Raw genomic sequence first — 25,625 nt, 5'->3', positions numbered from 1 at the left:
GTGCCTGGTTTCCGGCGGTGTTTAGCTGAATCTCTGCAGACTCTCTGATCCGTTGGACTTTAATGAAACACTTTAAACACATGTAGCTGTGATAGTTAGCTCTGTTAGCAGCTCTGGGTTATATCTACAGATACATAGGGGTTTTATTTTAATAATATACAAGTTTATACACCATTATCTCGCGTTTTATTGTGTGTTTAACGTCGCTTTAGCATCGCTGTAGCTAACGTTAGCTGCGAGAACCCGCTGAGGACGAAGGTAAGAACTAGCTTTAGCTTTAGCATCAGCTAGCTGCTAACTAGCTTTAGCTTTAGCATCAGCTAGCTGCTAACTAGCTTTAGCTTTAGCATCAGCTAGCTGCTAACTAGCTTTAGCTTTAACATCGGCTAGCTGCTAACTAGCTTTAGCTTTAGCATCAGCTAGCTGCTAACTAGCTTTAGCTTTAGCATCAGCTAGCTGCTAACTAGCTTTAGCATCAGCTAGCTGCTAACTAGCTTTAGCTTTAGCATCAGCTAGTTGCTAACTAGCTTTAGCATTAGCATCAGCTAGCTGCTAACTAGCATTAGCATCAGCTAGCTGCTAACTAGCTTTAGCATTAGCTGAATGGTTCATATTTTGTTACACTTAGTTTAGCTCTTGTTTTACTGTGTTAGTTGATGCATCTTGTTTTTTTGCACTATCCTCTTTGCTGCTGTTCACTGCACATTCCCCCACTGCAGGACTAATAAAGGAATATCTGATCTTATCTTATCTTATCAGACCTTCAAAACAACTTTCATAACAATATAACATGGTAATATCATCATGATCATCATGATGTGATTCTGCAGGAACTTTAATATTGAATTATAGCTCAGTTTCAAGTCAAGTCAGTTATATATATATATATATAGCCCAATATCAAGGGCCTTTACAATCTGTACAGCATAACAAGAAACCCTCTGTCCTTAAACCCTTGATTCATATTTAGAAATATTCCCCACACAAACCATTTAACAAGGGAAATATGGAAGAAACCTCTTGAAGAGCAACTGAGGAGGGATCTCCCTCTCAGACTTGCAATAGATGTGTGTACAGGATAGAACAATATAATAACAGTATAGAAAATACTGTAATTTTATCATGCTGGTTATTAAAACCATAGAAATAACACATTACTTTAATTTATTATACAGTTGTTTTTGGCATTGTGTATATTTTGGATTATTTATGTGATATGTTATGTTTTATATTTGCCCCCTGTCCTACTTTGCACAACAATTTCCCTCTGGATAAATCCATCTTATCTTATAAAACTCCATGCCAATAGAGAGGTGACTCTTGTGAGACTCTTGTCCCTGTTGACAGAAACTAAACAGTCTAGTTAATCATCATACTCTATAAATGAAGAAAATAATTCTCCTTGATAACTAAATTAGATGGAGTAGTTAGAAGTAGTTTAGTAATAACTGCCTGTACTGTACTGTACTGTGGTGTGTTGTGTTTTGCCTTCAGTTTTAATCTTGAAAGTAAAATCTCTCCTTTCCTTAAAGGTTGACAAAATGTCGAGACCACGGTCCGGATCACCACGTTACAGGTAAATGCGTGACTATTATTTCATTTTCATATTTGTGTCCCACAAGATCTGTGTAATTTAAAATTCAGACATGATGGGGTGGGATCTGTTTTATTGAAAAATACATAATGCAAAATTTACAGTGCAGTTGCAATATGTTGGGTGCATAAACATTTCCCATTTGTGCGTGAAAATACATATCAAAACAGAAAAATAGGGTAATTAATGAGGGTAAATAATGGAAGAGGAAAAAAGTCAGATACACATGCATATTATTATGCACATAAGGAGTGAACACACCAGACATAAACAGGTGAGGAAGCAGTGGAAATACAGCATCAAATGCCTCCACCTATCGCCCTTGTATGGTTCTCTATTTTCGTTTCATTTATGTACATAAATAAATGAATTTTTTTTATTTACTTTTTCAGGAGGTTCCCATGGGATGAACCCGACTTTGATCCTCATAAAGTCGTTGCAGAACTGGAGGGGAATCCGTCGGACCGGAGCCACCGCCCTCGAGAAGATCCGGAGGAGCACTGGGACTACTTCAGGGAAGACGTGCACCCTGAAGCCCAGAGAAGATCCCCTCCTTTCCCAGATGACCGTCAGTTTGGGCATCAACGTCATCCAAACCAGGAGGAGTTTCACCGCCGGAAGCCATCGCCCCGTCGTGATGTGATGGGCTTTGATGATAACCGGAGGCTTTCCCCACTGCGTGATGGAGAAGGAGGAGGAGGAGGAGATAGACGCAGAGGAGGGTTTCGAGATATCTTCCAGCGTTTTGAAAACAGGGAGCGGGAGCGGTTGCTCCAGTCGCCTCCGAGGTTGACGAGGGAAAGATTGCCGCCGACACCAAGGTCTCACTCAGACCACCAACAGAGTGAGCCGGGGATCGGCTGGAGGAGAGAGGAGCAGGGCAGAGGTCGAGGGAGGTTCAGGGACCCCAGTCCCAATGCAAGGTTGGATGACCAAAGAGGGGCAGCAGGTAGGGAAAGAGGAAGAAGGAACATGCAAGGTCCTAATAGAGGCAGACGAAGAGAGGATTCACATCAAGAGAGGAACCTCCCCTTTAAAAGGCAAAGAAGAGAAACGGATGACGACGCTCACCTTGGGTAAATTTTAAGCGAAATGCTTTGCAGCACTGTCGCAAGGAAACGAAGAATGCAGAGGATTCTCATCTTTCTAATTTTCCATATAGCAAAATTCCTCACTGTTTGTCATCACACCTTAATACAAACTAGTCTTCACTAATAGTCTGCATGGCTTTAAACTTTTCCTTTTCTTCTCCTTTTCTTCTGATTCTTTAAAAACAATCTGCATGTCTTATGTTGAACACAGTCTTGTTGATGATGCAAAAGGCATTTTAAATGGCAAAAGCAGTTTTAAAAATTCATGTTAAAGTGGTGATAAATCAGTAAATCAGACATTTAATACAAGTTCAAATCCAGGGCTGTTGCGGTGAAGGAATTCCCCTCAACAGCGCGATATTCTGTATTATTGTGTCTTTTTTTCCCGCAAATTTATTTATTTATCCTGATTTTAGTGCTATAATAATAAGCTTTATTTTTAGATATATTGTTGTTTTTTCAATGATGAAGATGACAGTTTTAAAACTAATTAAATACTTGTTTATTGTTAAATGCAGAACACAGAAGGGCAATGAGGCGCATGTTTTTGTTTTTCAGCTGTGACGCTGAAGCCATAAGCAGTCTTGTCAATAGCGCGGTATAGCAATATTCAAAGCTAATGTCAAGTGTACATTTAAAACCATATGTGAAGTTGAATGATAAACATTGTTGAACCATGTCACCTCCTCTTATGCTGTCACAGGTACAGGAATGAGGAGGACTTTGGGGAACAGCGTTACTCAGTGGACACACCCAGAGATAGGTTTGGAGGAGACGCTCAGGGGAGCCTCCCCCGTGGAGACATTCGGCACTCGGGACCACTCGTCATTGAACACGATCACGGCAACGCAGAGAGCAGACAATCGTCACGGTGGGAAAAATTTGGCGATCGCGAGAGAGATCTTGACCCCGACTTTGAGCGACAGAGGAGTCCCCGTCCAACGGGCTCCTCTCAGGAGCGTTTCAGGACGTCGGACAGCAGGTTGAATGATCGGGAAGACGCAAGGGGACGCCAATTTCAAGATAACTGGCGAGACTCCAACTATCACGAAACTAGGAGGAACCCTGCGCCACAAGATAGACCAAACCCCGTGAGATATGGTAATCGAAATGGTCCCATGAACCACAGGGGGAGGGGCGGTTCTCACCCAGCAAGAGGGCAGTTCAGTCGGGGACAAGGTGGAAGGACTGGACCGCCCAGGAATCAACCACGTTTACAGCAGCCCTCCCAAGGGTATCAAGATCTTCCTCATGAAGAGCAAAGACCGGGTAACCGGCCCTTCAGGGAAGATAGCTACGAGGACCCCATCGAAGGGGAGTCTGACTGGGCAGAAGAAGACAGACTTCAACAGTTTGAACCCCGCAGGTCTGGAAGTCTGGACCGGCACCCACAGAGGAATGACCTGAACCCTAAAATGCCCCGTCAGAGGGAGCGAGGATGGAGCAATCAGAAGAACGACAACATGACCGTTGTATCGGAGGAAACGCTAACCATCAAAGTCGACATGAGCCGACCCGTAAACAAGAACAGGTAGAGTATTTTTTAACATCAAATTATCAAGGGTGGGAGGGGAAAGTTCACACTTCTCTTTCTGAGCTCATGGAAAGGAAGAAGAAAGAAGAAACGGCCACGTTGAAGCTTTTTGAAAATCACATAAACTTTCATTCAACTGGATTGTGCTGCAGTTTTTTACTTCTGCTTGAAATGTGTTCCCTCGTGGATACTGAAGGCACTGTCGGTACAAGCATCTACAAGATCTGTTTCATCATACGACCAGGATGCCTCACAGAAGTTTCACACACATTTTCATCTAACGGTGAAGTCGCTTTCACGTGAAAACTTGTGGATTGACACCAGGAAGAGACTCATAGAAGCCCAGGAACAGCTCACACCTCCTGAAGAAACTCCAGATCAACTACACATTACTGAAGAACCTTAAGAGGTGTCTTTGGGAAAGTGGCCATGTTACAAACAAGCTGGCATCGCTTGCAATGCATTTCTTTATGATTCTACACAAATAAGAGGAGACACCAGCTGAGAGCTCACATCATCTTTATGCTTATGCACTGAAGAAACCTCATGTTCATTCACAAAGCAAGATACCGGAGACTGACTGAGTTGAAAACCTGACAAAATAAAAATTATCGACGGCAGTTTGGACGTATTCAAAGTTAATAAAGGAAACGCTGGACAACCTGAATGACGGCTGGCAGAAAAACACCATAACGAGTACGCTGTCATCAAATGTACTGTAGTATTTCTGCCTTTTAATCAAAGTCTCAGCAAGCTGGGAGGAATAATGTAGAAGACGACATATGAGAGGTGGTCCTGGCAGGATTCAATAAAACCCCAAAAGGCAGATCACACAGAAGAAGCAAGACTTGATGCTGATGTGAGTGAAGAGGAGATTGGCTGCAGAAATGAAGCCTGAAACATCTTGAAGAGCGTATTGAAACCACGTGAACCAGGCGTTGGTTCATTGTTACTCTAGTTTCTCTCCTAAAAGCTGCTGTGAAAGAACACACCCTGCACCTGTTAGAGGAGTGTGCTCGAAGGGATGTTGCAGTATGTCATCGCTCTTGTGTCTCGGTATGTCGTAAAGGTTTAAGACTGAAAATGGAAGAAGGACATCATCCGTTAAATCTGTATATTTGTGTTTTAACCAACTCCTGATTGACGCTACACACACTGACTTCCACAGTTGGTGTTTATGAATCTCTGACTCATTTGAAGAAACTGGAGGAGGAAATAAAAACCCAACACTGCTGAAACTGAGGGAGGAAATGTCTGTTTCCTGAAAAAACAAACTGCTGACAGAAGTCAAAGAAGGATTTAAAGATGTGCAAGCTTTTGTCGATTAAGCAACATCTCTACATCGTGATGCAGCAAAGTCCCTCAAGCACACCAGAGAGAGGAATCTGAGTGCTCTGTGATGAAGGGCGAAACTGTTTGGAATATTTTAACGGCATGAATCAAGACATTTGACAGGAAGATGAGAGTATTTTTTTTTTTTAGCTTGACAGGAGCTGTTGGTGCACATGCCAATATGGAGATAAAGAGAGCTTGCGCACGTTGATCATTGGGAGGAAGTGAAGACAAACGACACCAGTCATGGTCAGAAAACATTCACTGCACGATTTCCCACCCTGTTTGGATCAGCAGGAGAGTATTTGTGCCCGTGGCGTTAAGAAGATCCACTGCCTTAATTGGCCAAATACTGAAACGTGTTCGAAGAAGGGCTGTGTTTATTTAATCGCAAACGTATTTGGGGAAGAGGATTCAAAGCATGTCCGCAATGCGAATGCTGAGACGCATCCTAGTTCAGACAAACATGAACAACTAAGGAGTCTTGTTTTTGTCCAGCTTGCCACATGGACTCCAGGATGGAAGGATGGAAGAAGAGGAGCTGTGAATCTCCGTTACTTGTCAGAGTAGCTGATAAAGAAGACAAACCGTTACGTCACTGGTTTCTGAATCCATGCATGATGTTTAAAGAAGAAATTGAAGCTACGAGGATGAACATCAGTGCTGTTTAAAAGGATAAATCAGTGCTGTCGCAAGGACAAAATGAGGACAAGAACATAAACGTCATGAACTTTATCATCATCATCATCATGATGACAAGTGGATTGCACTGCAGCCTCATCAGTGCCGTCAAAAGGAGAAATCAAAGCCATGAGAAGAAATATCAATGCTGTCAATGCGGAGAAATTGGAGCCACACCGGTGCTGCTAAAAGGAGGAATGGATTTAAAGACTTGGAAGATAAATATCAGTGTTGATAAAGGAGAAATTGCAGCGTCATCAGTGCTGCTCAGAAATCAAAGCCATGATAATAAACATCAGTACTGTTTTCTTGAACAAAAAACATCAATGCTGAGAAATTGGAGCCACATCGGTGCTGTTAAAACGAGGAATGAATATGAAGACTTGGAAGATGTTGATAAAGGAGAAATTGCAGCCTCATCAGTGCCATCAAAAGGAGAAATCAAAGCCACGAGAAGAAATATCAATGCTGCTAAAAGGAGAAATTGATGCCTTCTTTGCTGAGTAATTGGAGCCACATCGGTGCTGTTAACAAGAGGAATGAATTTAAAGACTTGGAAGATAAATATCAGTGTTGATAAAGGAGACATTGCAGCGTCATCAGTGCTGGAGGAATCAGAAATCAAAGCCATGATAATAAATATTATCGACATATCTGGAAAATAGAGGAAATTGAAGCGTCATCAGTGCTGCGAATCTGGAAAAAAAGGACAAATCCAAGCCAAGAATATAAACATCAGTGATGTTTGAAAAGAGGAAACGAAGCTGTCGGCATTCACATCATCAAACTGGAAGTCGAAATGAAAGAAATGAAAAATAAAAGGAGAAAGAAATTGACATGAAGAGCAATATCCTAAATTCTGCTAAAGCTAAGTGGCTCCACAAGAGGCCACAAAAGGGAGGATCTGATCAAGATCGGACAAGATGACCGACTTTCCACCGAGGAGTCGTACAGCGTGAGTGGAGAGGCTGTAATACGTCTGATGAACTGAGACTTTATGATGCCAAATCGAAGACTTAATGCATCAAACAAGAAAAGAAGTGTGAACTTTCACCCAACCTTTAACTCACCCGTCTGTTAAAGAGAGAGAGAGAGAGAGAGAGAGGGATGGGGGGGAGGAGGTATCTTGGTCTCACTGAAAGCCTTTATTATAAACATCCATAAAAAAAGATTATGAATTCTGTGTATTTTCAAGGGAAGTTTTTATTCAACATGTAGTTATTGTAAACATTGTCAGTTGTGGAACTCAGGAAAGGTAAGTTTGGTGGGTAAGGTAAAGATGTTGCTTTTATTTATCTCTTCTTTTACGCAGATGTGATGTGGACAGTCATTTGGCTAATATATATTATATTATATATAATCTTGCAGGACTTTAAACTACTTTTCTACCAGCCACGGTAACTAGTGGCAAAGAGTAGGTAGTGAGTTAAGTTGTATAACTCCCTCAACCTTCAAAACAGTAAAATGACTTCAAGGTCATGCAGTGTTTTCCTCCTGTTGAACCTAAACATGAAAGTGTAAGCTAACTTCCCATGTGTTGAAACTAGAGAATAAAACATATCTTAAGGTAAGGTAAGAGCTCATCATGATAAGAACCAGTTCCACCTCTGTGCTGGTTTCATTCTTCTTCCTCTCCTCCTCTGCAGCTCGCTGTGTTACTCTTCAGACAGGCAGCTCTCGTTAGACCTGGTCAACGTGGGCCGCCAGCGTCTGGACTTTCTTCCCATGCTGGAGCACTCCGGGACGTACCGGGAGAGCGCCATGCACACTGGGACGTTTGCCCAGGAGATCATCACACTGGTGCACCAGGTCAAAGGTCAGCACAGCACAGCACAGCATGCACTTGGGCTGCTCGATTATGGAAAAAATCATCACTATTATTTTGGTCAATATTGAGATTGCTTAACACGATTACTCGTTGACTTTGGAATCATCAAGCATATTAATAATAAGTGTTCCTCTGCTTTACAGAATTAATTTAGCTTTTGTGTAAACTGAAGAGAAACTCCAGGTCGCTGGGTGTGATTGTGATTAAACCACAAATATATTTAGGTTGTTAACGTGTTTTCTTGTCTGCGTTTACAGAGCAGTATTTCCGAGATGACGGGGTCTCCCTGAACGAGCGATTCTCGGCGCCACAAAAAGGCGGCTACGTTGAAGACGAGACGGAGGAGCTGACGTTGGACGAGAGGTTCAGTTCAAACCGGTACGTCGCACGGTGGCAGACGGGCGTCACTGATTATTGTATTTCTGGGTGAACAAAAGTAGAGAAGTTAAGGTTCATAACAATATTAACAAGTTCGCACAGCGCTGTGCGTTGTACACAAACCAACCAGCCGACAGTTTGCAGAGATGCATGCCCAAAAATAAGGAAGGAGAAACACACCGACTGTTAAACATTATGAGAGACTTGGATATCAACAGGATTTTGAATATGTGCACAAATATCACAACGCCGACCTTTTCAAGAAGGTGGTTGAAGGAATGAAAGAAGGAGGCTGTGTTCGCCACCGGTTACGTTAATCAGAGTATGCATGACTGCATGTTAACGGGAATATTAGTAGAATATTCATGTTTATTAATCATGTAAACTGCTAAGTAGGAATATTGTCTTTTTTGGAATAAGTGCAAAACTCTGAATATTTTGTGCATGTAAACGTAGTCACTCATAGTTTTTATTTATGCAGTTGAAATATATCTTTATCTGTTTTTGTTAAAGCTGAAGTAGTAGTTATTTTTATAAAACGGTCGCTATATCGTGACAGTAGTTCATGAAATCATGTTCCTCCGGTGTCCTCCGGTGCTCCTAACGGCACCTGCAAGATTTCACCGACCGGCGGAAAACGAGCAGTCAGAGCTGATCTGAGGTCTGCTGTCCATCTGCTGTCTATGTGAGCCGGCTGTCAATCACTCGCAAACTCCGACCAAACGGTCAAACTAGGCAGCGCTGATCAAATATGAATCAATATTCTGTTACGTTAATGCCTATTTCTCTCCTCAGATGTTCTCAGAATCATCTTGTAGTGCACGGTTTAGCTGTAAAATGAGAAAGTTTGTGACGCCGCCGCCATTGTAGAAATCTGGTGAAGGAATGCCACGTTGTGGTCACATGACCGGAGCACAGCCAATAGGAACACTCTCAATGAAATGACCTGTGATTGGTCAAAGTCTCCCGTCACAGGCTAGATTTCTTAAAGCCTGAAAACAGAGCCATGAGGAGGAGCAGAAGTCTAGTTATCTCTCAGAACACTTGAATCACAATATGCTGAAAGGCTATTATGGGATTTTTAAATGCATTATTTGCTGTGTTACTGTTTTTAGGTCTGAAATGTTTTAAAGTTTACCTTGTAGCTTTGTTTTGAAAGGTGCTGCATAAATATAGAAAATGATTATTTTCTTCTGGAGTGGTGTAAAGTTGTGTCTTTCTGCTTTTCTTCTTCTTCCTCAGAGGCTTCAGCTTAAATATGAACTCTGAGCTGCTTGACGACGACGAGCCTCTGTTCTCCAGACTGGGACCGTTGCAGGTAAATAAACAAACTCCTGTTTCTTAATAGTCGGCATCCTGAAATCACAAGACTGTTGATGGCAGTTGTTGTTATTGTTGTGGCATTATGGATGAATTTGAATGATGTGATGGCAGCCGGTTCGAGGCCCGGGGGACCTGAGGCACGACCTGGAGAGGAGGAGACAGGAGAGGCTGGAGGGGGTGAAAGTCACAATAGCGGGGAACAGTATGTCACAGCACCCCCTGGGTCCAGTCAGGTGAGATTACACTGCTTCTTCCTCCTGCTGTCATTATTTATCAGACGTAACATTGTGGTCATAAACCTCTTGAGCGCTGTGAGGTGAAGTTGGATTGACTTTAACAAGAGTGCTGTTTATTTAGACAGTAATAATACCGCATCACTTACTATATTCTGAGTTTTAAATGTCGTCCGGTTTAGTTATAAGTTAAATTTATTTATTATTTTTATTATTATTTTTTATTATTATTATTATTTTCTTTTTTCATTATTATTATTATTATTTTATTATTATTTTATGCTTGTTTTCTGTATGTGGGGTTGGTATGTTTGTGAGTCTGTCTGTAGTTGTTTTGTTTGTGATGAAAATGTAATAAATAAAGAAAAAAATTACAAGTTAAATAACGTTTATTTGACAAAGCAGAACATTTTACGAAAGTGTCTAAAGACTATATATTAAGGTTACAAGCACCTGAATTCATGCTAAGTACGTACAAAATAATTTATTTAGAGCTCTTCAAAACAAAGTTCTTCATAAGAAACTGAAAGTAGAAATAAAACAGGCCAGTAACGTGTAGAGGTTATCCTCTTAGAGTTTACGTAACGTGTTCATGTCTCTGTCAGCGAGTCGGGTTTAGAGTACAGCGACCAGGAGGAGATGTCTCAGATGGAGGACGAAGGATTCTCCAACTGGCCGGAGGAGCAGAGCAGGAGACGAGAAGGCAGCATGGTGAGAGTTAAAGAGATCTTTCCGTCCATCTGATGGATGAAGACGACGTGTTTAGAGGTCAAAGTGAATCTTTAACTTTCCTCTCCTTCTTTAGGGACCAAGGAGAGGAGCTCCGTACGCCTCCCAACGCAGGAACACTCGCCCCGTCAACCGGCTCGGACCAATTAGGCGACCAAACTACCGCAACAACCCTGCAGGTAACTTAACACCAAACTGTTACAGCCGACGGGGCTTCAGCAGGACGTGCTGTCGTCCCGTCGCCGACATATAAACATGATCAGGAAGATGAAAATACTAGAGCTGTCCTGAATACCATTTTTTGGGCTTCGAAGCTTCGGTTAGTAATATTTCGGGACAGTGCCGCTGACGAACTACTGTACACACATATTATTATTATTATTATGTGTTGCCCTCAAATGGTGAATTGTATTAAAATAAAGACTACACACATACAGTAAATACAAGGAATAAATAAGGCATGATAAAAGATTGGTAGTAAATATCAGAAATAAAAAGTGTAGAATCATTGGCAAAATAGAGCAATATATAGCAAATATATATATATAATATATATATAAATATATATATATTACATATATATATAATTATATACATTTTATATATATATAATATATATATTATATTTAAAACAAGCATCGGAATACTGATTTAGAGGTTGAGTACCATGGGAACGTCAAAGCTTCGAAGCATTCGGGTCACCCCTAGAAAATTTAAGAGTTAAAAAGAAAAATAGCCCGCTAACTAGGGCTGTGTTGGCAGGAATCTGGTGATACAATACATATCATGATACAGGGGTGTATATATATAAAATTTAGCGCAACTTTGGAGCTTTATTTATCCACCTTCGCGACATGCAAGTATGACATGGACTCCTTACATTTTCTAGTTTCATACGATTCCAGTATCTTCACTCAATACAGTATCGCAAAACATAATATCGCGATACTCAAGTGCATCAATATTTTCTTACGCCTCTACTGCTAACGTTATAATGAACGCACACCGTTCTGATTAAACCTCCTTGACAACATAAACACACACGCACACACACACGCACACACACACCGCCAGCTGCTGTCTCGGGCTCAGCGTGACACATTTAGTCGGGTTTATTCTGCGGTGAACTCCGTTTGGTCCCGTTGTGTAACGGCCTCTTTTCCTCTGGCAGCTTCACGTCGAGGTCGGCCAGGTAGTGGAATATTCCCTCTGACCGTTGGCCCACTGACACGTTACCGTTTTAAAAGAGTGTTTCCCTCGCCGCCGATCAGCTTCTAATCATACCTGAGCTGGTCCAAATCCCATCTTCTCACCTCCTCTTTATCTCACTCACACCGGTCCAATCCTCTGTTTATATTGTTTCTACCTGTTAGCCATGAGATCTCTCTCTGACCTCCGCTCTCTCTGTCTCTCTGTCTTTACCATTCGTAGGTCCTAACTGGTGATCGGGACACTGGGACGGTATCCCCGTTTGGATGCTGACCTTTAAACCAGCCAATTAAAAGGATTTTCGTCTTCGTCTCGGGCCGAATTGATTTCGAACCGTTGTACCAGACTGTGAAGAAGTCTCTGCTCAGACTGTCCTTCCATCCATTGTTTGTGTCTTTCTGTTGTTGATGTCTTTATCCAAACGGACGCCGTTTGAAGGATAATTTGAAGCAGCTGAATCGTTGGAGATCTCGCTGGAGCAGAATTAATAAAAACACACAACGCTCCGGGACTTTAAAATGACCGTGATTGTTCATTCATTCCTTTTTTTCCCTGCGGTCAGGTGATTAACGCATCCTCCCGCCTCGTTATCAGTTAAGCCGTCGATGATCTTTAGCTGCTTCTTGATGACGTAGTTCTGTTATTTTTCTTCTTCTAGTTCCCGTAACGTGACACCAGCTCTTTACTGTCTGTGACGTTTGACAGTGTTGCTGAATAAATACGACATTTGTCATTTTGATTGTTGTCTTGAGTCTCATTCTGATGTTTCTGAGTCAAACTTGTTGCTTATTGGGAGTTAATTTGAGACATGAAGTTTACTATTTATTATTTTTCAACAGTAGAAAAGCACAGGTGTCAGTGTCTTCTGAAAAAAAGGCCTAATTTTATTCTTTTATTTATTTATTTATTGAACTTCTTTTTATTTCCTTACAGTCGTACAGCGTAGTCGCATGATTAACATAAGTGTCCCGAGGAGGCAGTTCGTGAGCTTAGGCATCCCCTCAATGTCCACACATTGTTCCATTAAGTAGGGATTAATAATATTCTTTTATCCATAGACCCAGAGAAAACATATAAATATACAGGGAGGAAAAATAACATTTATTTATACTTATATTAGGAGAGAAGAGAAGATAAAAATAGAAAAGAAATTGTAAAAGAATAAATAAATAGATAAATTAAAAAAAGAGATAAAGTTAGAAAATAGAAATAAAAGAATACAAAATTAGAATAGGAATAATAAACATAAATAAAAAGGGGAAAAATAAATAAATAAAATAAAAATGAGAGATAAAGTTGGAAAATAAAAATAAAATAAAAAATTTGCATAGGAATAATAAACAAAACTAAATTGGGGAAAAAATAAATAAAATAAAAATGAGAGATAAAGTTAGAAAATAGAAATAAAAGAATACAAAATTGGAATAGGAATAATAAACAAAAATTAATAGGGAAAAAAATAAAATACAAATAAGAGTTTGCAATTTTACAGTACAAATAAAAAATACAATATGACCTGTTATAAGCTCGTCTTCCCTCGTTCCCACTCAAACCACACGTGGTATGCTCACACACAAAACAAACAGGTAAGTAATAAACACAATGTTGGCGTTTTTCTTCATTTCTTTTTTCTCTGTCTACTGATGAAGGCCACATAATGTGACTGAAAGCTCCAGAAAAACCCAATTAGTGGGCTTAATGAGATTTTTTTGCCATTTCTGAGGTTGAAAAAGAGATTTCAAGCACACAAATAACTAGCGAGCCATTTTGCAACACCCATGCCCATTAAAATAACACCTTTTTCACGTATACGTGTGCAAAGTTTAACAACTTTTCGAGCATGTTAAGGCCCTCAAAAATGTGATTCATTTTAATAATAATATTCATAATTCCTACAGTTTCAATAGGGCCTTCGCTGCCCGACGTTATCGGTTCTCGGGGCCAAATAAGTCTCTTTTTATTGTCCTTACAGCAGCAGCAAAATTAGGACAAATATCATGAAACATGGGTTTAATTTGATTAATTAATGTGTATTTGTCTTGGTATGAAAAGTAAATGTTTTTTTCTGCTCAGCCGCTTACACCTTATTATTATATTATATTATATTATATATTTTTCTTTGATAAATCCAGCTTTTCCGGCTAAAAACATCTGCACACACAAACTTTTGAGTTAAATTTTACACCAATAACCTCACAAAATAAATCTGATTTTGTCAAATGAATATTTATTTCAAACCAGGTGTGAAAATACATAGTAAAAAAAGACAACAGTTTAGGTTTATATCACACATTTTTCAGGAGTTATACATCTTTGTATTGCCTGCTCAGTTGCGTCAACATGAAACATTTACTGACACTCAAGTCCACAAAACAGCTGAAAGATTGATTCAAATAAAACCTGTTCTTAAGCTACCAAATTCACAAGCTACAGACACAGAATAAAACAATTTATAACTTCACACATTAATATACAAACTACTGTAGTAAAACAGCTTATGACTGGTTATGTTTAGCTGTGAACAAACATCATAGCAGCTTTCAACTGTTCAAGTAGCAGCGTCACAGCCGGTAGTCACAACCCCTTCCCATCAAACGAAGTGATTACGTGTCTTGAAACTGGCTTTTTAAAGTACTTAAAGTATATTTACAGAATGAAAACAACTTTCACTTTGGTTGAGGAGGTTTGCAAACCAACAACTGCTGGTCGAAGGCACACAGAGGTAAGAAGCTGCGTTTATATTCGTCTTTGTGACTTCACTGAAAATGATCAAAAGTAAGAAATGATAGGATATAAAAAAATTCTCGTAAATTTCTGAGTTGTTTTTTTTGTAGATTTACCACTTTAATCTCAGAATATTCAAGTTTTTTCCTCATAAATTTCAAAATTTTCTCGTAGATTTGTGAGTTATTTATCATAGCTTTACCACTTTAATCTTAGAGAATATTCAGGTTTTTTCCTAGTAAATTTTAGTTTTTTTCTGATAGATTAAACTCTATAATCTCAGAATATTCAAGTTTTTTCCACGTCTATTTGTAAATTTATTCTTGTAGATTTTCCACTTTATTCTCAGAGAATATTCATGTTTTTCCTTAGTAAATTTTAGTTTTTCCTCATAGATTTAACTCTTTAATCTCAGAATATTCAAGTTTTTTTTCTCATAAATTTGTGAGTTTTTTCTCGTAAATTTACTACTTTAATCTCAGAGAATATTTAAGTAAATTTGTAAAAAATTTTCTCGTAAATGTGTGAGTTATTACTTGTAGATTTACCACTTTAATCTCAGAGAATATCCAAGTTTTTTTTCTCATAAATTTGTGAGTTTTTCTCTCGTAAATTCACAACTTTAATCTCAGAGAATATTCATGTTTTTTCCTCGTAAATTTGTGAGTTATTTCCCGTAAATTCACAACTTTAATCTCAGAGAATATTCATGTTTTTTCCTAGTAAATTTGAGTTTTTTTTCTCATCGATTTAACTCTTTGATCTCAGAATATTCAAGTTTTTTCCTTGTAATTTGGATTTTTTTTCTCGTAGATTTACCACGTTGATCTCAGAGAATATCAAATTTTTTTTCTCATACATTTTTGAGTTTTTTCTTGTAAATTTACAACTTTAAACTCAGCGAATATTTAATTTTTTTGCTCGTAAATTTGTAATTTTTTTTCACGTAAATGTGAGTTATTTCTCGTAGATTACCACTATAATTGCAGAGAATATACAAGCTTTTTTCTCATAAATTTGAGATTTTTCTCGTAAATTTAGTTTTTTCCTCGGAATATTACCCCCCAACCCCGGCTCTGAAAATATGATTTATTTATTTTTTATCTTCAATGGCTTATACGCCGTCGTAAGAGATTCTGTACATCATCTCACCGTGAAATCTCTCCTGCAGCAGCCGTTTCCTTAATCTCGTGACAGATCTTGCTGCCGTTTCCTGATATCACAGATGAACAGCCATATCAGTTTTCCAAAAAATCCCTTCAGTCCCAGCAGAGACTGACGTGTCTTCAATCATACGTAACAATATGTTGACTTTCCAGTAACCAGGAGTTATCAGTCAGATCGTCTTCATCATCCAGTGAGGAGGCTGCAGCTCCCGCGGGGCCCCCTGGAGGTCCACCCCGGGGGAGCCAGGAGACCCTGTAGCACCCAGAGGACGTCCGGGTGAGTTAGATGTGTTTCCATAGAAGAAGAGAGAAGTAGTAGTGTGACTGGTCGGGGAATCAGAGGTGAGAGTTGCAGGGTAAAGGTCGAAACGCCACCTCCATGTTCTCCTCCATGATGATGTCGAAACGGCACATTAAAGGCCTGACGGAGAGGAAGAAAGAGCACGATTAGTCGATTATTCACTTGGGCGATTGACGGTAAATTAACTAGGAAAATAAAAAACATATTAAATATTAAAGCTGTCTATTTGTGAAGTTTAACTGTATTTTTACTTGTAAATCAGCTAAATGTCTAAAACTCTAACAAACAAGTTTCTTTTCTTGCAAAATTTGAGTTTATCGTAGATTTACCCCTTTAATCTCAGAGAATATAAAATATTTTTCCCCGTAAATTAGTTTTTTCTTGTAGATTTACTATTTTAATCTCAGAATATCCAAGTTTTTTCTCGTAAATTTGTGAGTTTTATATTGTACTTTTACCACTTAAATCTTAGAAAATATCTATGTTTTTTTCTCGGAAATGTGTGATTTTTTTATCTTTAGATTTACCACTTTAATCTCAGAGAATATCCACATTTCTTTCTCATAAATTTACATTTTTAATTTTGGAAATTTTTAGTTTTTTTCCTCGTAAATTTGTGTAGTTTTTTATTGTACAATATACCACTTTAAATACCAGACAATATCCAAGTTTTTTTCTTTAAATTTGTGATTTTTTTATTGTACATTTTCTACTTCAATCTCAGAGAATATCCAAGTTTTTTCGTAAATTTGTGATCTTTTAATCGTAGATTTACTACTTTTATTTCAGAGTATTCAAGTTTTTTCTCGTAAATTTGGGAGTTTTTTTTCTCGTACATTTACCACTTTAATCTCAGATAATATTCAAGTTTTTTCCTCGTAAATTTGTGAGATTTTTTCGTAGAAACCTTAAAGCTGTTTAATTGTGACGTTTAACTGGCAGTCTGATTAGTAATCTTTGGTGCTTTGAACACTGTACAAACTGTATTTGTCTAAATCTGTAACAAACAGCGCTGCGGGTTCAGGACTGACCTCTCGGGACGATCCAGCGGCGTGATGCGTATTCGCAGCAGTCTGATTTTGTAACGAGGGCCGATCACGTTGCCGGTGTTGATGCGCATCGAGATCTTCTGGACCTGCTGCAGATCGTCATCGAACTGGGCCAGCAGCCGCGTGGAGGTGTACTGCTCGAACCGGAGGAGCTTCCTGGGAACAAAGAGGAGGAGAAAGGTAAAGTTATTTTAGTTTGAAAGTTGATTGTGTGGTGTGAACTTCTGCAGATTGATGGCTAACAGGGAGAAACTGGTATTCCAGATGTTTTACTGACAGACTTACTGGTCTATTCGGGCCTCTGTGAAGTTTCTGCCGTTGTGCAGCCGGATGTAGACGACCCCCCAGCGGAGGTACTGGTTCCAGGTCACCATGTCCACTCTGTAGCTCAGCTCTGCCACAAAAAAACACACATTATTTTTAATTTTATTGCAAGTAGAAGTAGAAATCTCAGAGAAAATTAGCTTTTGTAATCTGAAAAATCGAAGTGACTCTTTAAAAATCTTTTTAAGCGTCTTTTCAAATCGAAAACACAAAATACACGACTCGAACTTTACGGAGTACACTGGTGGAGGAAGTATTCAGATCCTAGTAAAAGTACTAATACCTCTAGGCCTGTCATGATAATTATTAAAAAAAGTACAATATTTCCTTCTGAAGTAGCTCAAGTGAAGCTCAGTATCAGTACCTACTGCAGTAAATCTGCTGTGTGTGAAGGGTTAGGGTTGTTTGACTCACTCCTGTAGGGCAGCGTCGCCGTGGTGCTGAAGAAGACTTTGGTCTGTCCCAGTCGCAGCAGAGTCTCCCTCCACTGGCTGACATCGTAACCTGCAGGTGAGACCACACAGGTGAGATCACACAGGTGAGATCAGACATGACACTTCCATCGGTCACAGTAAAGAGCTCACTTCAACACATCACAGGTGAGATCACACAGGTGAGACCACACAGGTGAGATCAAATGAGATGCTTCCATTGGTCACAGTAAAGAGCTCATTTCAACACGTCACCACCTACCGAGCACGGGGCAGGACGCGGGTTTAAAGGCCTCGCACTGCAGACAGCGCCCCTCCAGGAACTCTCCGTAGGACGAGCAGGGGTAACCCGTCAGGCTGCAGGTCCGGTTCAGAGAGCACAGGTACAGAAACACCGAGCGCTGGTGGTCACACACAAAATAAGATTTACCTGTGGGAGGCAAAGACGAAAACACTGAGTGTGTGTTCATTAATGAGTGTGTGTGAACGTTTTCTGCTTGTGTGTGTGTGTATGTGTGTGTGTGTGTGTGTGTGTGTGTTCACCTGAGAAGATGGTTTTGGGGCACCCTGGTTGGTCGGCGCCACCGTTAGCGTAGAAGTCGATGTGACCGTGAGCTCCTCTCAGTCCAAATGCTGCACAGAAAATACAGATTCAGTACCGAGGGAATGAATTACATGATACAAATATTATTTATATCATAGATAATTATTATAGTCCTGAACCTGCTGATTTTGTGCTGATTATTCAGCTTCTATAAATACGACCAAAAAGCTCACAAATATGGAGGACGGAACCTGCCAAAATCAAAATAAATAATTAAATGACTCGATAAATAAATAATTGTCATTAAATGTAGCAAAAATAATATTAAAAATAAAGGTAGACATTAATTCATTGAGAAAATGTGACATAAATTGATACTTCTCTTTTAATTTTCTTATTTCTTTATTTATCTTTGTATTAATTCCCTTATTTGTTTACTCTTCTGTTTAATTATTTTATGTATTCATTTTTATACATTTTTAAACGTATTTAATATTTTTTAATGTTTTATTTATGTATTTATTTTTTCATTTATTTTTATTTGTTTTATATTTATTTGTATTAATAGTTTTTATACATTTTTAAATGTGATTATTTTTTTCATTTATTTTTTATTTATGTATTTATTTTTGCATTTATTTTAATTTAAATTTTATACATTTTTAAATTTTTATGAATTTTTGATTTATTTATTTTTGCATTTATTTTTTAAATTTTTTTATACTTATTTTTAAATGTATGTATTAATTTATGTATTTATGCATTGATTTATTTCTGCACAATTTCCCTTTGCATTATCTTCGTTACAGATTGACATTTAGTCAGTTATTATCGGTAAATGTAATTAAGATGCTCACAGTTCATGTCGGTGTGAAGTACGTCCACAAACATGGCGTCCGAAGGGTCCAGCCTCTCCTCTGGCATGGAGCTGGTGAACATCGGCCCCGCTGGGTCCAGACCTGGAGGGGAGGAGGACGGAGGGTCAACTCAGGCTTATTCTAAACCTTAATTTATCTGTTGTTTGCATCATTTTACTGTTTTCACCATTTATCAGTGCATTTTAATCTCACAAAACTTGATTTTGAACCTTTAAAACCTAAAATTCTTCCCCTTTCTTTCTCTTTCCTTTTGTTTTATTTCTGTATATTTTTTAAGATTTATTTACCTGTGATTCGTCCGATCTTCCCCTTCAGGTTTGCTCCCACAAATCCAGCCAGGTGAGCTCCCAGACTGACGCCGATGAGGTGGACTGAGCTCAGAGAGGCTCCTTCCTCCTGCAGACACACAACATTAACAAAGTCACATTCAAGGTACACATTTTGTTTTATTTGTCTTTTAGCTCTCATCTTACTGTTCATGCATGGATATAAAATCTGTACGGCGTTAAACACTAAGCAGAGTAAAGACGCTCTGTGATAACATAGAAACCTGCCCAGCGTTCAGGACAGTAGCTAACATTGTCCTCTGGATTCTGTGGGTATTTTATATTCCAGCATTTTTAAGACACTGTATACTTAAATTCAACAACTTTTCAGCCGACATATATTTATTTATTTTATGAATTTTTAAATGTATCTAATCATTTTTTTCATTATTTATTTATTTATTTTTTTCATTTATTTATTTATTTGTTTTATATTTTGTTTTATTATTCTTTTTTATAATTTTTTAATGTATTTAATTTTTATTTCATCTATTTATTTAATTTATTTTGTATTTATTTTAATTTTATTTTTTTACATTTATAAATTTATTTAATTATTTTTTCATTTATTTAAGAAACCTATTAAGTATGAATGATTGTTATTGTTATTCACAGGAAATAATCTGCTCAAAATCCATCCAAACCCTAAACAACTCTTTAAGCTTTTAGTCAAGAGGTCAAATACAAAATGTCAAACTGACAAAAACAAAATATTCAGCTCGTTTTAGTTCTGAGTTTGTGCGATATATTTCTGTAAAGGGAGCAGAAGAACTCAGCAACAACCTTAAAAACACCATAACTAACATATTTTCACTTTAAAAAATTGCATGCTCCACTATGTTCACCAGCTAATCAGTAAATGTGCTGAAAAACCAAAACTAGGAGCTAAAAGGGGCTAAAAACAAATCTGCGCAGAGTTGGTGCTAATTTGTTTTATGCTGACCTGCATGGTCATGATGAAGCCGGTCAGGTTGTAAGCCGCCTCCCTGGTGTAGGAGACGGCGGTGAAGTAGTTGAGGTTGGCCGCCCCCTTGTTCCAGTCCACCACGATGACGTTCATGTCGTCCTGCTCGGTCAGCAGGTGGACCAGGTGGTCTATCCAGATGGGGGGCGCTCCGGTGGGCCGGTAGCCGTGGATGACGAAGGCGGTGGGGCGCAACAGGTTGAAGAGCGGCTGGGAGGACAGGCGGTGGTGGTTGAGCTCGCGGCCGCAGTCGAGGTTGGAGCGGGTGTAGAGCAGCAGCCGGACGTACAGGCTGGTTCCCATGAAGCAGTGGGACAGGTTGAGGTCGGTGAAGTTGTCGCAGGACTCGCCCGCCCCGCTTTCCTCCTGGCCTGGACGCACAACACGGAAAAAGAGTCAGAACGGGGGCTGAAACTTTATATTAAAGCTGCTCTACATGTAGATAATTTAACGTCTGTAGGAGGGTCTTAGTCTGACTCAAACCCTCCAGACACATCATATACAGAGTGAAATAAATATAAACATACACGCTCAAATAAAACAGAATAAAATGAAAGGAAAAGTTAAAAAAAAGATGAGATAAAGGAAGGTGGAAGGTTCAACCAACATCAGGCAGACGACAAACCAGAAGGATGTGTTGAGGTCAAAGGTCACTGATGCATAAACAAGACCAGGAATGTGATGAACAAAGCCAGACATTTTGCCGTTGAAGATGTTTCAACCTGTTTCCTGACAGAATGAGCACACTGGGTCCTTTTTTTTAGTTTCTATAAGTTGCTTGTCACCTTTTTCATAATGGTTAAATTTGCCCTGGACAGACACAACGTCAAACATCTATAAATCTGAAATCTGTGACAATATTATAACAAAATCAGCCGGACTTTTGACACAAATATCTGTCTTTCAGGAACACCTTTGGTCTTGTCTTTATCTGAATGTTTGCTGACATGTTTCTGACCCAGTTAACCTCACCACCACTTCACTTTTCATCCTCTCCACAGGTTTAAAAGTCCAAAGTCTCAAGTTAAAGCTTCACTGCTGTCTGACTGGAAATGCTGCTTGGATCAATTGCTCGTCTGGAAGGTGACGTCGGGTCCTCTTTAGCTCCTTGATGTGAGGATTACAGCTAACACGGAGTCTCTTTAGCCTATTTACAGTGTCTTTACCCTGCATACTGTAAAATCCAGGCTGGTGGTTGTTTTCACACCAATTAATCCCTCCTGGCTGCTGTGTGTCTGCCAGTGACCTTAAACACTATTAAAAGACAGACAGAGTGTCCAACAACAAGTCCTGAATCGGGAAAACGTGATCACTGTCCTCATGGCTATCGGAGAAACAAAAAGCGTTGCCAGCAAAGTCTGCCGAGGATGTTAAAATGTTTGACTGTTCTGCTTTGTTTCTTCTTTGCTCGACAGTACTGTATGTAATTCTGGCAAGCTGGTGCAGAGGAAATACTGGAGCTAAATGTTAGTTTTACCCTGCGCAGACATATTATCAGTCCTGGCAGACATCTGTAAGTTTATTTTAATACTTTTAGAGGCCATGGATTGGTTTTCACTAGAAAGGATGAGAGTCAAGTGTGAAGAAAACATCATTTTGTGCAGCAGAAATATGTTTCATCTGCTTCTTCATTCTGTTAATAATTTAACCACCGCTCAAATATGTCATGTGTGAGTCCTTACAGCTGATTTAAAGCTGTAATTAAACTGTTGACTGTAACTATGTTTAAGATCTGCATATGTACATTGACCCCAAAGTCAATTTTAGATAATAATGCGTTGATGCAAATTAGTTTTAACGCCAACTTGTGATTTTTAGGTTGTAGCAGCTCAGTTTTAAAGCTAGAGTGAAGATACTGGCATCATATGAAACTATCGCTTTGGGCTGCATGATTGTATGAAAGGTGCTGTATAAATAAAGTTGAGTTAAAGGGAGTGTTTGTAAGAATCAGAAATGCTTGTTAACAGCTTCACCTGTGGCCGTTAAGTCAACTAAAGTCAGCGTCCTGTTGCTGGCGCTTGTGCTCGCTCTACATAGACATGAAGGAGCATCGCTCAACACAGTGAGGAGACACACGTCAGCTAAAACCACAACATCACTCTATATTTCAGCTGCTTGGCAGTAATGTTAGCTGACCAGACCAAGGTCTCTCCATGAATCAATGCTGATCCTAGTGTTGGCTTTTCCCGCCTCAGCCTCCCGACCGCGGCCGGAGGGAACAGGGGAGACGCCGGAGATTTGGTCGGAGACGATAACGTTTCTCTCTGCGGAGCCCCGTCACTTCACAAGACACGGGAAACCTCTGTTGGTCTGGAGGAGCTGCAGCAGTTATTTCTGCACAAACGTCCACTGAACATTCACTAGATATTCTCAGAGCTAAACTAACTCTTCTGCAGTGTGGAGTGAGCAGCATGCACGTGAGAGGTGGAGAGAGAGAGAGAGAAGGAGCGCGGTGTGTGAGTGAAGGCAGGCAGAGGAGCAGAGTACAGTAGAGACTCCGGTCCTGGAGACCAAAGCTACGGTCTCCCCCGCGTCCTCCGACTGCGACCAACACTGTTTAACAGACGGGCTTCACTAGATGCAACCAAGAGGTTTTGGTGCTTCCGGAAAGTGGTATCAATCTTCTCATCTTAACTCTCAGCAACAAATCAAGTATTTCCCAAAATATCTAGCGTGGTCTTTTTCTGCAAACACTGCTGGTTAGCATTTAGCATCAAGGCTACCGGTAGTTCCCCCCCCCGTGGTGGGTGGTGATCCCCGCTCTGCAATTAGCCCCCCCCCCCCCCCACACACACACACACACACACACACTCAGAGGAGTGCGACACTGCCCTCAATAGGATCAGGCTGCTATAAAAAAACACCTCATCCCCTCAACCGCCCGCCCCACCCTGAACACAAGAGGGTGGAAATGGCCCCAATCCAGCCCCCAAACACACACACACACACACACACACACACACATTAGTAAACTATGAATAGCTGCGAGACCATGTGTGTGTGTGTGTGTGTGTGTGTGCGTGTGACCTGGTGTATATTTACTTTCATACCAGCAGACAGAAACAGCAGGCTTTAACTTCACAGTGGAGCAGATGGGAGGGGGTTAAATAATCTGTTCCTTCCTAAACTCTTTCTGTCTGCAGTCACACACTTTATTTAATGTTTGCAGGTATTCACAGTTACTTTTATCTTCCTGCAGGATCAATACCTCAAAGATAAGACCTGTCAGCAGATTTGAGCAGAAGTTCACATTTTCTATGAGGAATAAACAGAATAGTTTGTGTATTTTCTTACCTTTGCCGAGACAGAGGAGACTCAGGAGACCCAGCAGGAGTCTGCAGGGCAGCATCCTTCCTACAGCCATAGAGACGGAGAGAGGAATGATGGAGGTGAGGACGGAGAGAGAGACGAAGCTCTGAATGCAGAGGGAAGGAGGGAGTGACTGAAGGAGGGAGGGAGGGAGGGAGGAAGGGAGGAGTGGGGAGGAGAGGAGAGGAGAGGCGGTGTCTTCACCCACAGTAAGGATCTAGAAGGATGGAGATGTAAAGAGGGAGGGACATTTAACAAACGATGTGTAGAAAAGGCAGAAATGGTAAAAAAAAGTTTGTTATGCAGACAAATGTGAGAACTTTCAGATCTTCATAAATGGAGAAATAATGTCCTACTTGAAAATGAAAATGCCGTAAAGTAAAGCTTCACTACTAACACACTCATATAACCGTAAAGTAGCTATAATCTGTATTTTCATAATAATGCATTAAAGGTCCCATATTGTAAAAAGTGAGTCTTTTATATTATAAAGCAGGTTTAAGTTCTGTATAAATACTGTTAAACTATCAAAACGCTCAATATACGGAGAAATACACACAGCCAGTATTCAAAAATTGTGCATTTCAAACAAGCCGTCAGGATTTCTGTCCATTTGTGATGTCATAAATATACAATATATAGATCATTACACGGTTTTAAACGTAAACATTCTAAATGTGTCCCACTTTATTTCCTGGTTGCAGTGTATGTTAATGACATCAGCTGACAGGAAGTAAACATGGACCCAAGCTGTTGCCTAGCAACGCAATTCTGTTGTAATTCCGTTGCAATTCCGTTGAAATGCACTAAAACGGAGCGTTTCAGATAGAGAGGGTGAATACAGGTATATTCAGGCAGACAGTATGAAGAAAATAAAGTTTTTTTGAACATTACAGCATGTAAACATGTTCTAGTAGAAACACAAAATACAAGCAAGAGCCTGAAAATGAGCACAATATGGGACCTTTAAATGACAATATTAAAACAATGTGAAAGGTGTCACTCGTAGTTCCACTCGGCTTTACGGAGCTTTATAGTTTCAGCTCATTGTTTATCTGTCCGACCCTCAACTTAACTGTTCTGGTTCACTCTCACCGCTCTCATAGCGTTGTTTTCAGCGATTTTTCCGAAAATACGGAATACTCACCTGCAAAAATGTTGTATCAAAACTATTCATACCGGCAGCGATGTGAATTTGCGACAGTTGTAACGCTTTGGTTCAGACTACAGAGCCTCTGTGTTGTTGGAAACTAAAGTGTATGTATGGACTATGTCTGTTCCACACAACGTGATTGGTTGATGCCTTTAGTCGTGGTGCGAAAAAAAATTCTCTTGCTTTTTCGCCTCGTAATATTCGTGTTCTGTGTGAAAGTATTCATGACAAAAACAAGTTAGAACAAAAATATATTGACAAAGTAATTGCACGAAAAAATGCAACGATTAAAATGCAACGATTTGTCGACTAATTGTTGAATCGATCGACAGAAAAATAATCGCCATCTATTTTGATTGATTAATCTAAAGTTAAAGTATTTTTTGTTATGCAACAATGGCAGAAAAAGCTCTTAAATCTGGAGATTTTACTGCTTTTCTCTGTTTTATATCATATTAAACTGAATATCTTTGGGACAAAAGAAGACATTTAAAGACATTACCTTGGACTTTGAAAAACTGGGA

General features: G+C 39.6%; 2 protein-coding genes and 1 long non-coding RNA gene across 3 annotated transcripts; 2 read left to right on the top strand and 1 right to left on the bottom strand.

Moving 5' to 3' along the window:
* On the top strand, positions 1-12,671 carry LOC141760015 (uncharacterized). Its single transcript, XM_074622606.1, has 11 exons — positions 1-258; positions 1,533-1,576; positions 1,987-2,670; positions 3,389-4,216; positions 7,879-8,048; positions 8,318-8,438; positions 9,681-9,756; positions 9,873-9,994; positions 10,600-10,705; positions 10,800-10,902; positions 12,155-12,671. Exons 2-11 carry the CDS (start codon positions 1,542-1,544, stop codon positions 12,166-12,168), a joined length of 2,259 nt encoding a protein of 752 aa, XP_074478707.1. The 5' UTR covers positions 1-258; positions 1,533-1,541; the 3' UTR covers positions 12,169-12,671.
* A 3,134-nt stretch (positions 12,672-15,805) lies between these two features.
* On the bottom strand, positions 15,806-24,111 carry lipib (lipase, member Ib). The gene is made up of 10 exons (XM_074622247.1): positions 23,934-24,111; positions 20,619-21,010; positions 19,637-19,745; positions 19,329-19,430; positions 18,471-18,560; positions 18,190-18,357; positions 17,911-18,000; positions 17,458-17,566; positions 17,155-17,328; positions 15,806-16,243 (listed from the first exon to the last, which is right to left on the bottom strand). Exons 1-10 carry the CDS (start codon positions 24,001-24,003, stop codon positions 16,159-16,161), a joined length of 1,389 nt encoding a protein of 462 aa, XP_074478348.1. The 5' UTR covers positions 24,004-24,111; the 3' UTR covers positions 15,806-16,158.
* LOC141759830 (uncharacterized) lies at positions 18,172-22,573 on the top strand. Its single transcript, XR_012592205.1, has 3 exons — positions 18,172-18,310; positions 19,665-19,781; positions 21,641-22,573. It is a non-coding gene; the product is annotated as an uncharacterized LOC141759830 (long non-coding RNA).
* Positions 24,112-25,625: the final 1,514 nt, after the last annotated feature.

This window comes from Sebastes fasciatus, chromosome 21, assembly GCF_043250625.1.
Source record: "Sebastes fasciatus isolate fSebFas1 chromosome 21, fSebFas1.pri, whole genome shotgun sequence".
Lineage (NCBI taxonomy): Eukaryota > Metazoa > Chordata > Actinopteri > Perciformes > Sebastidae > Sebastes > Sebastes fasciatus.
This window is presented reverse-complemented; position numbering and strand designations above follow the sequence as displayed.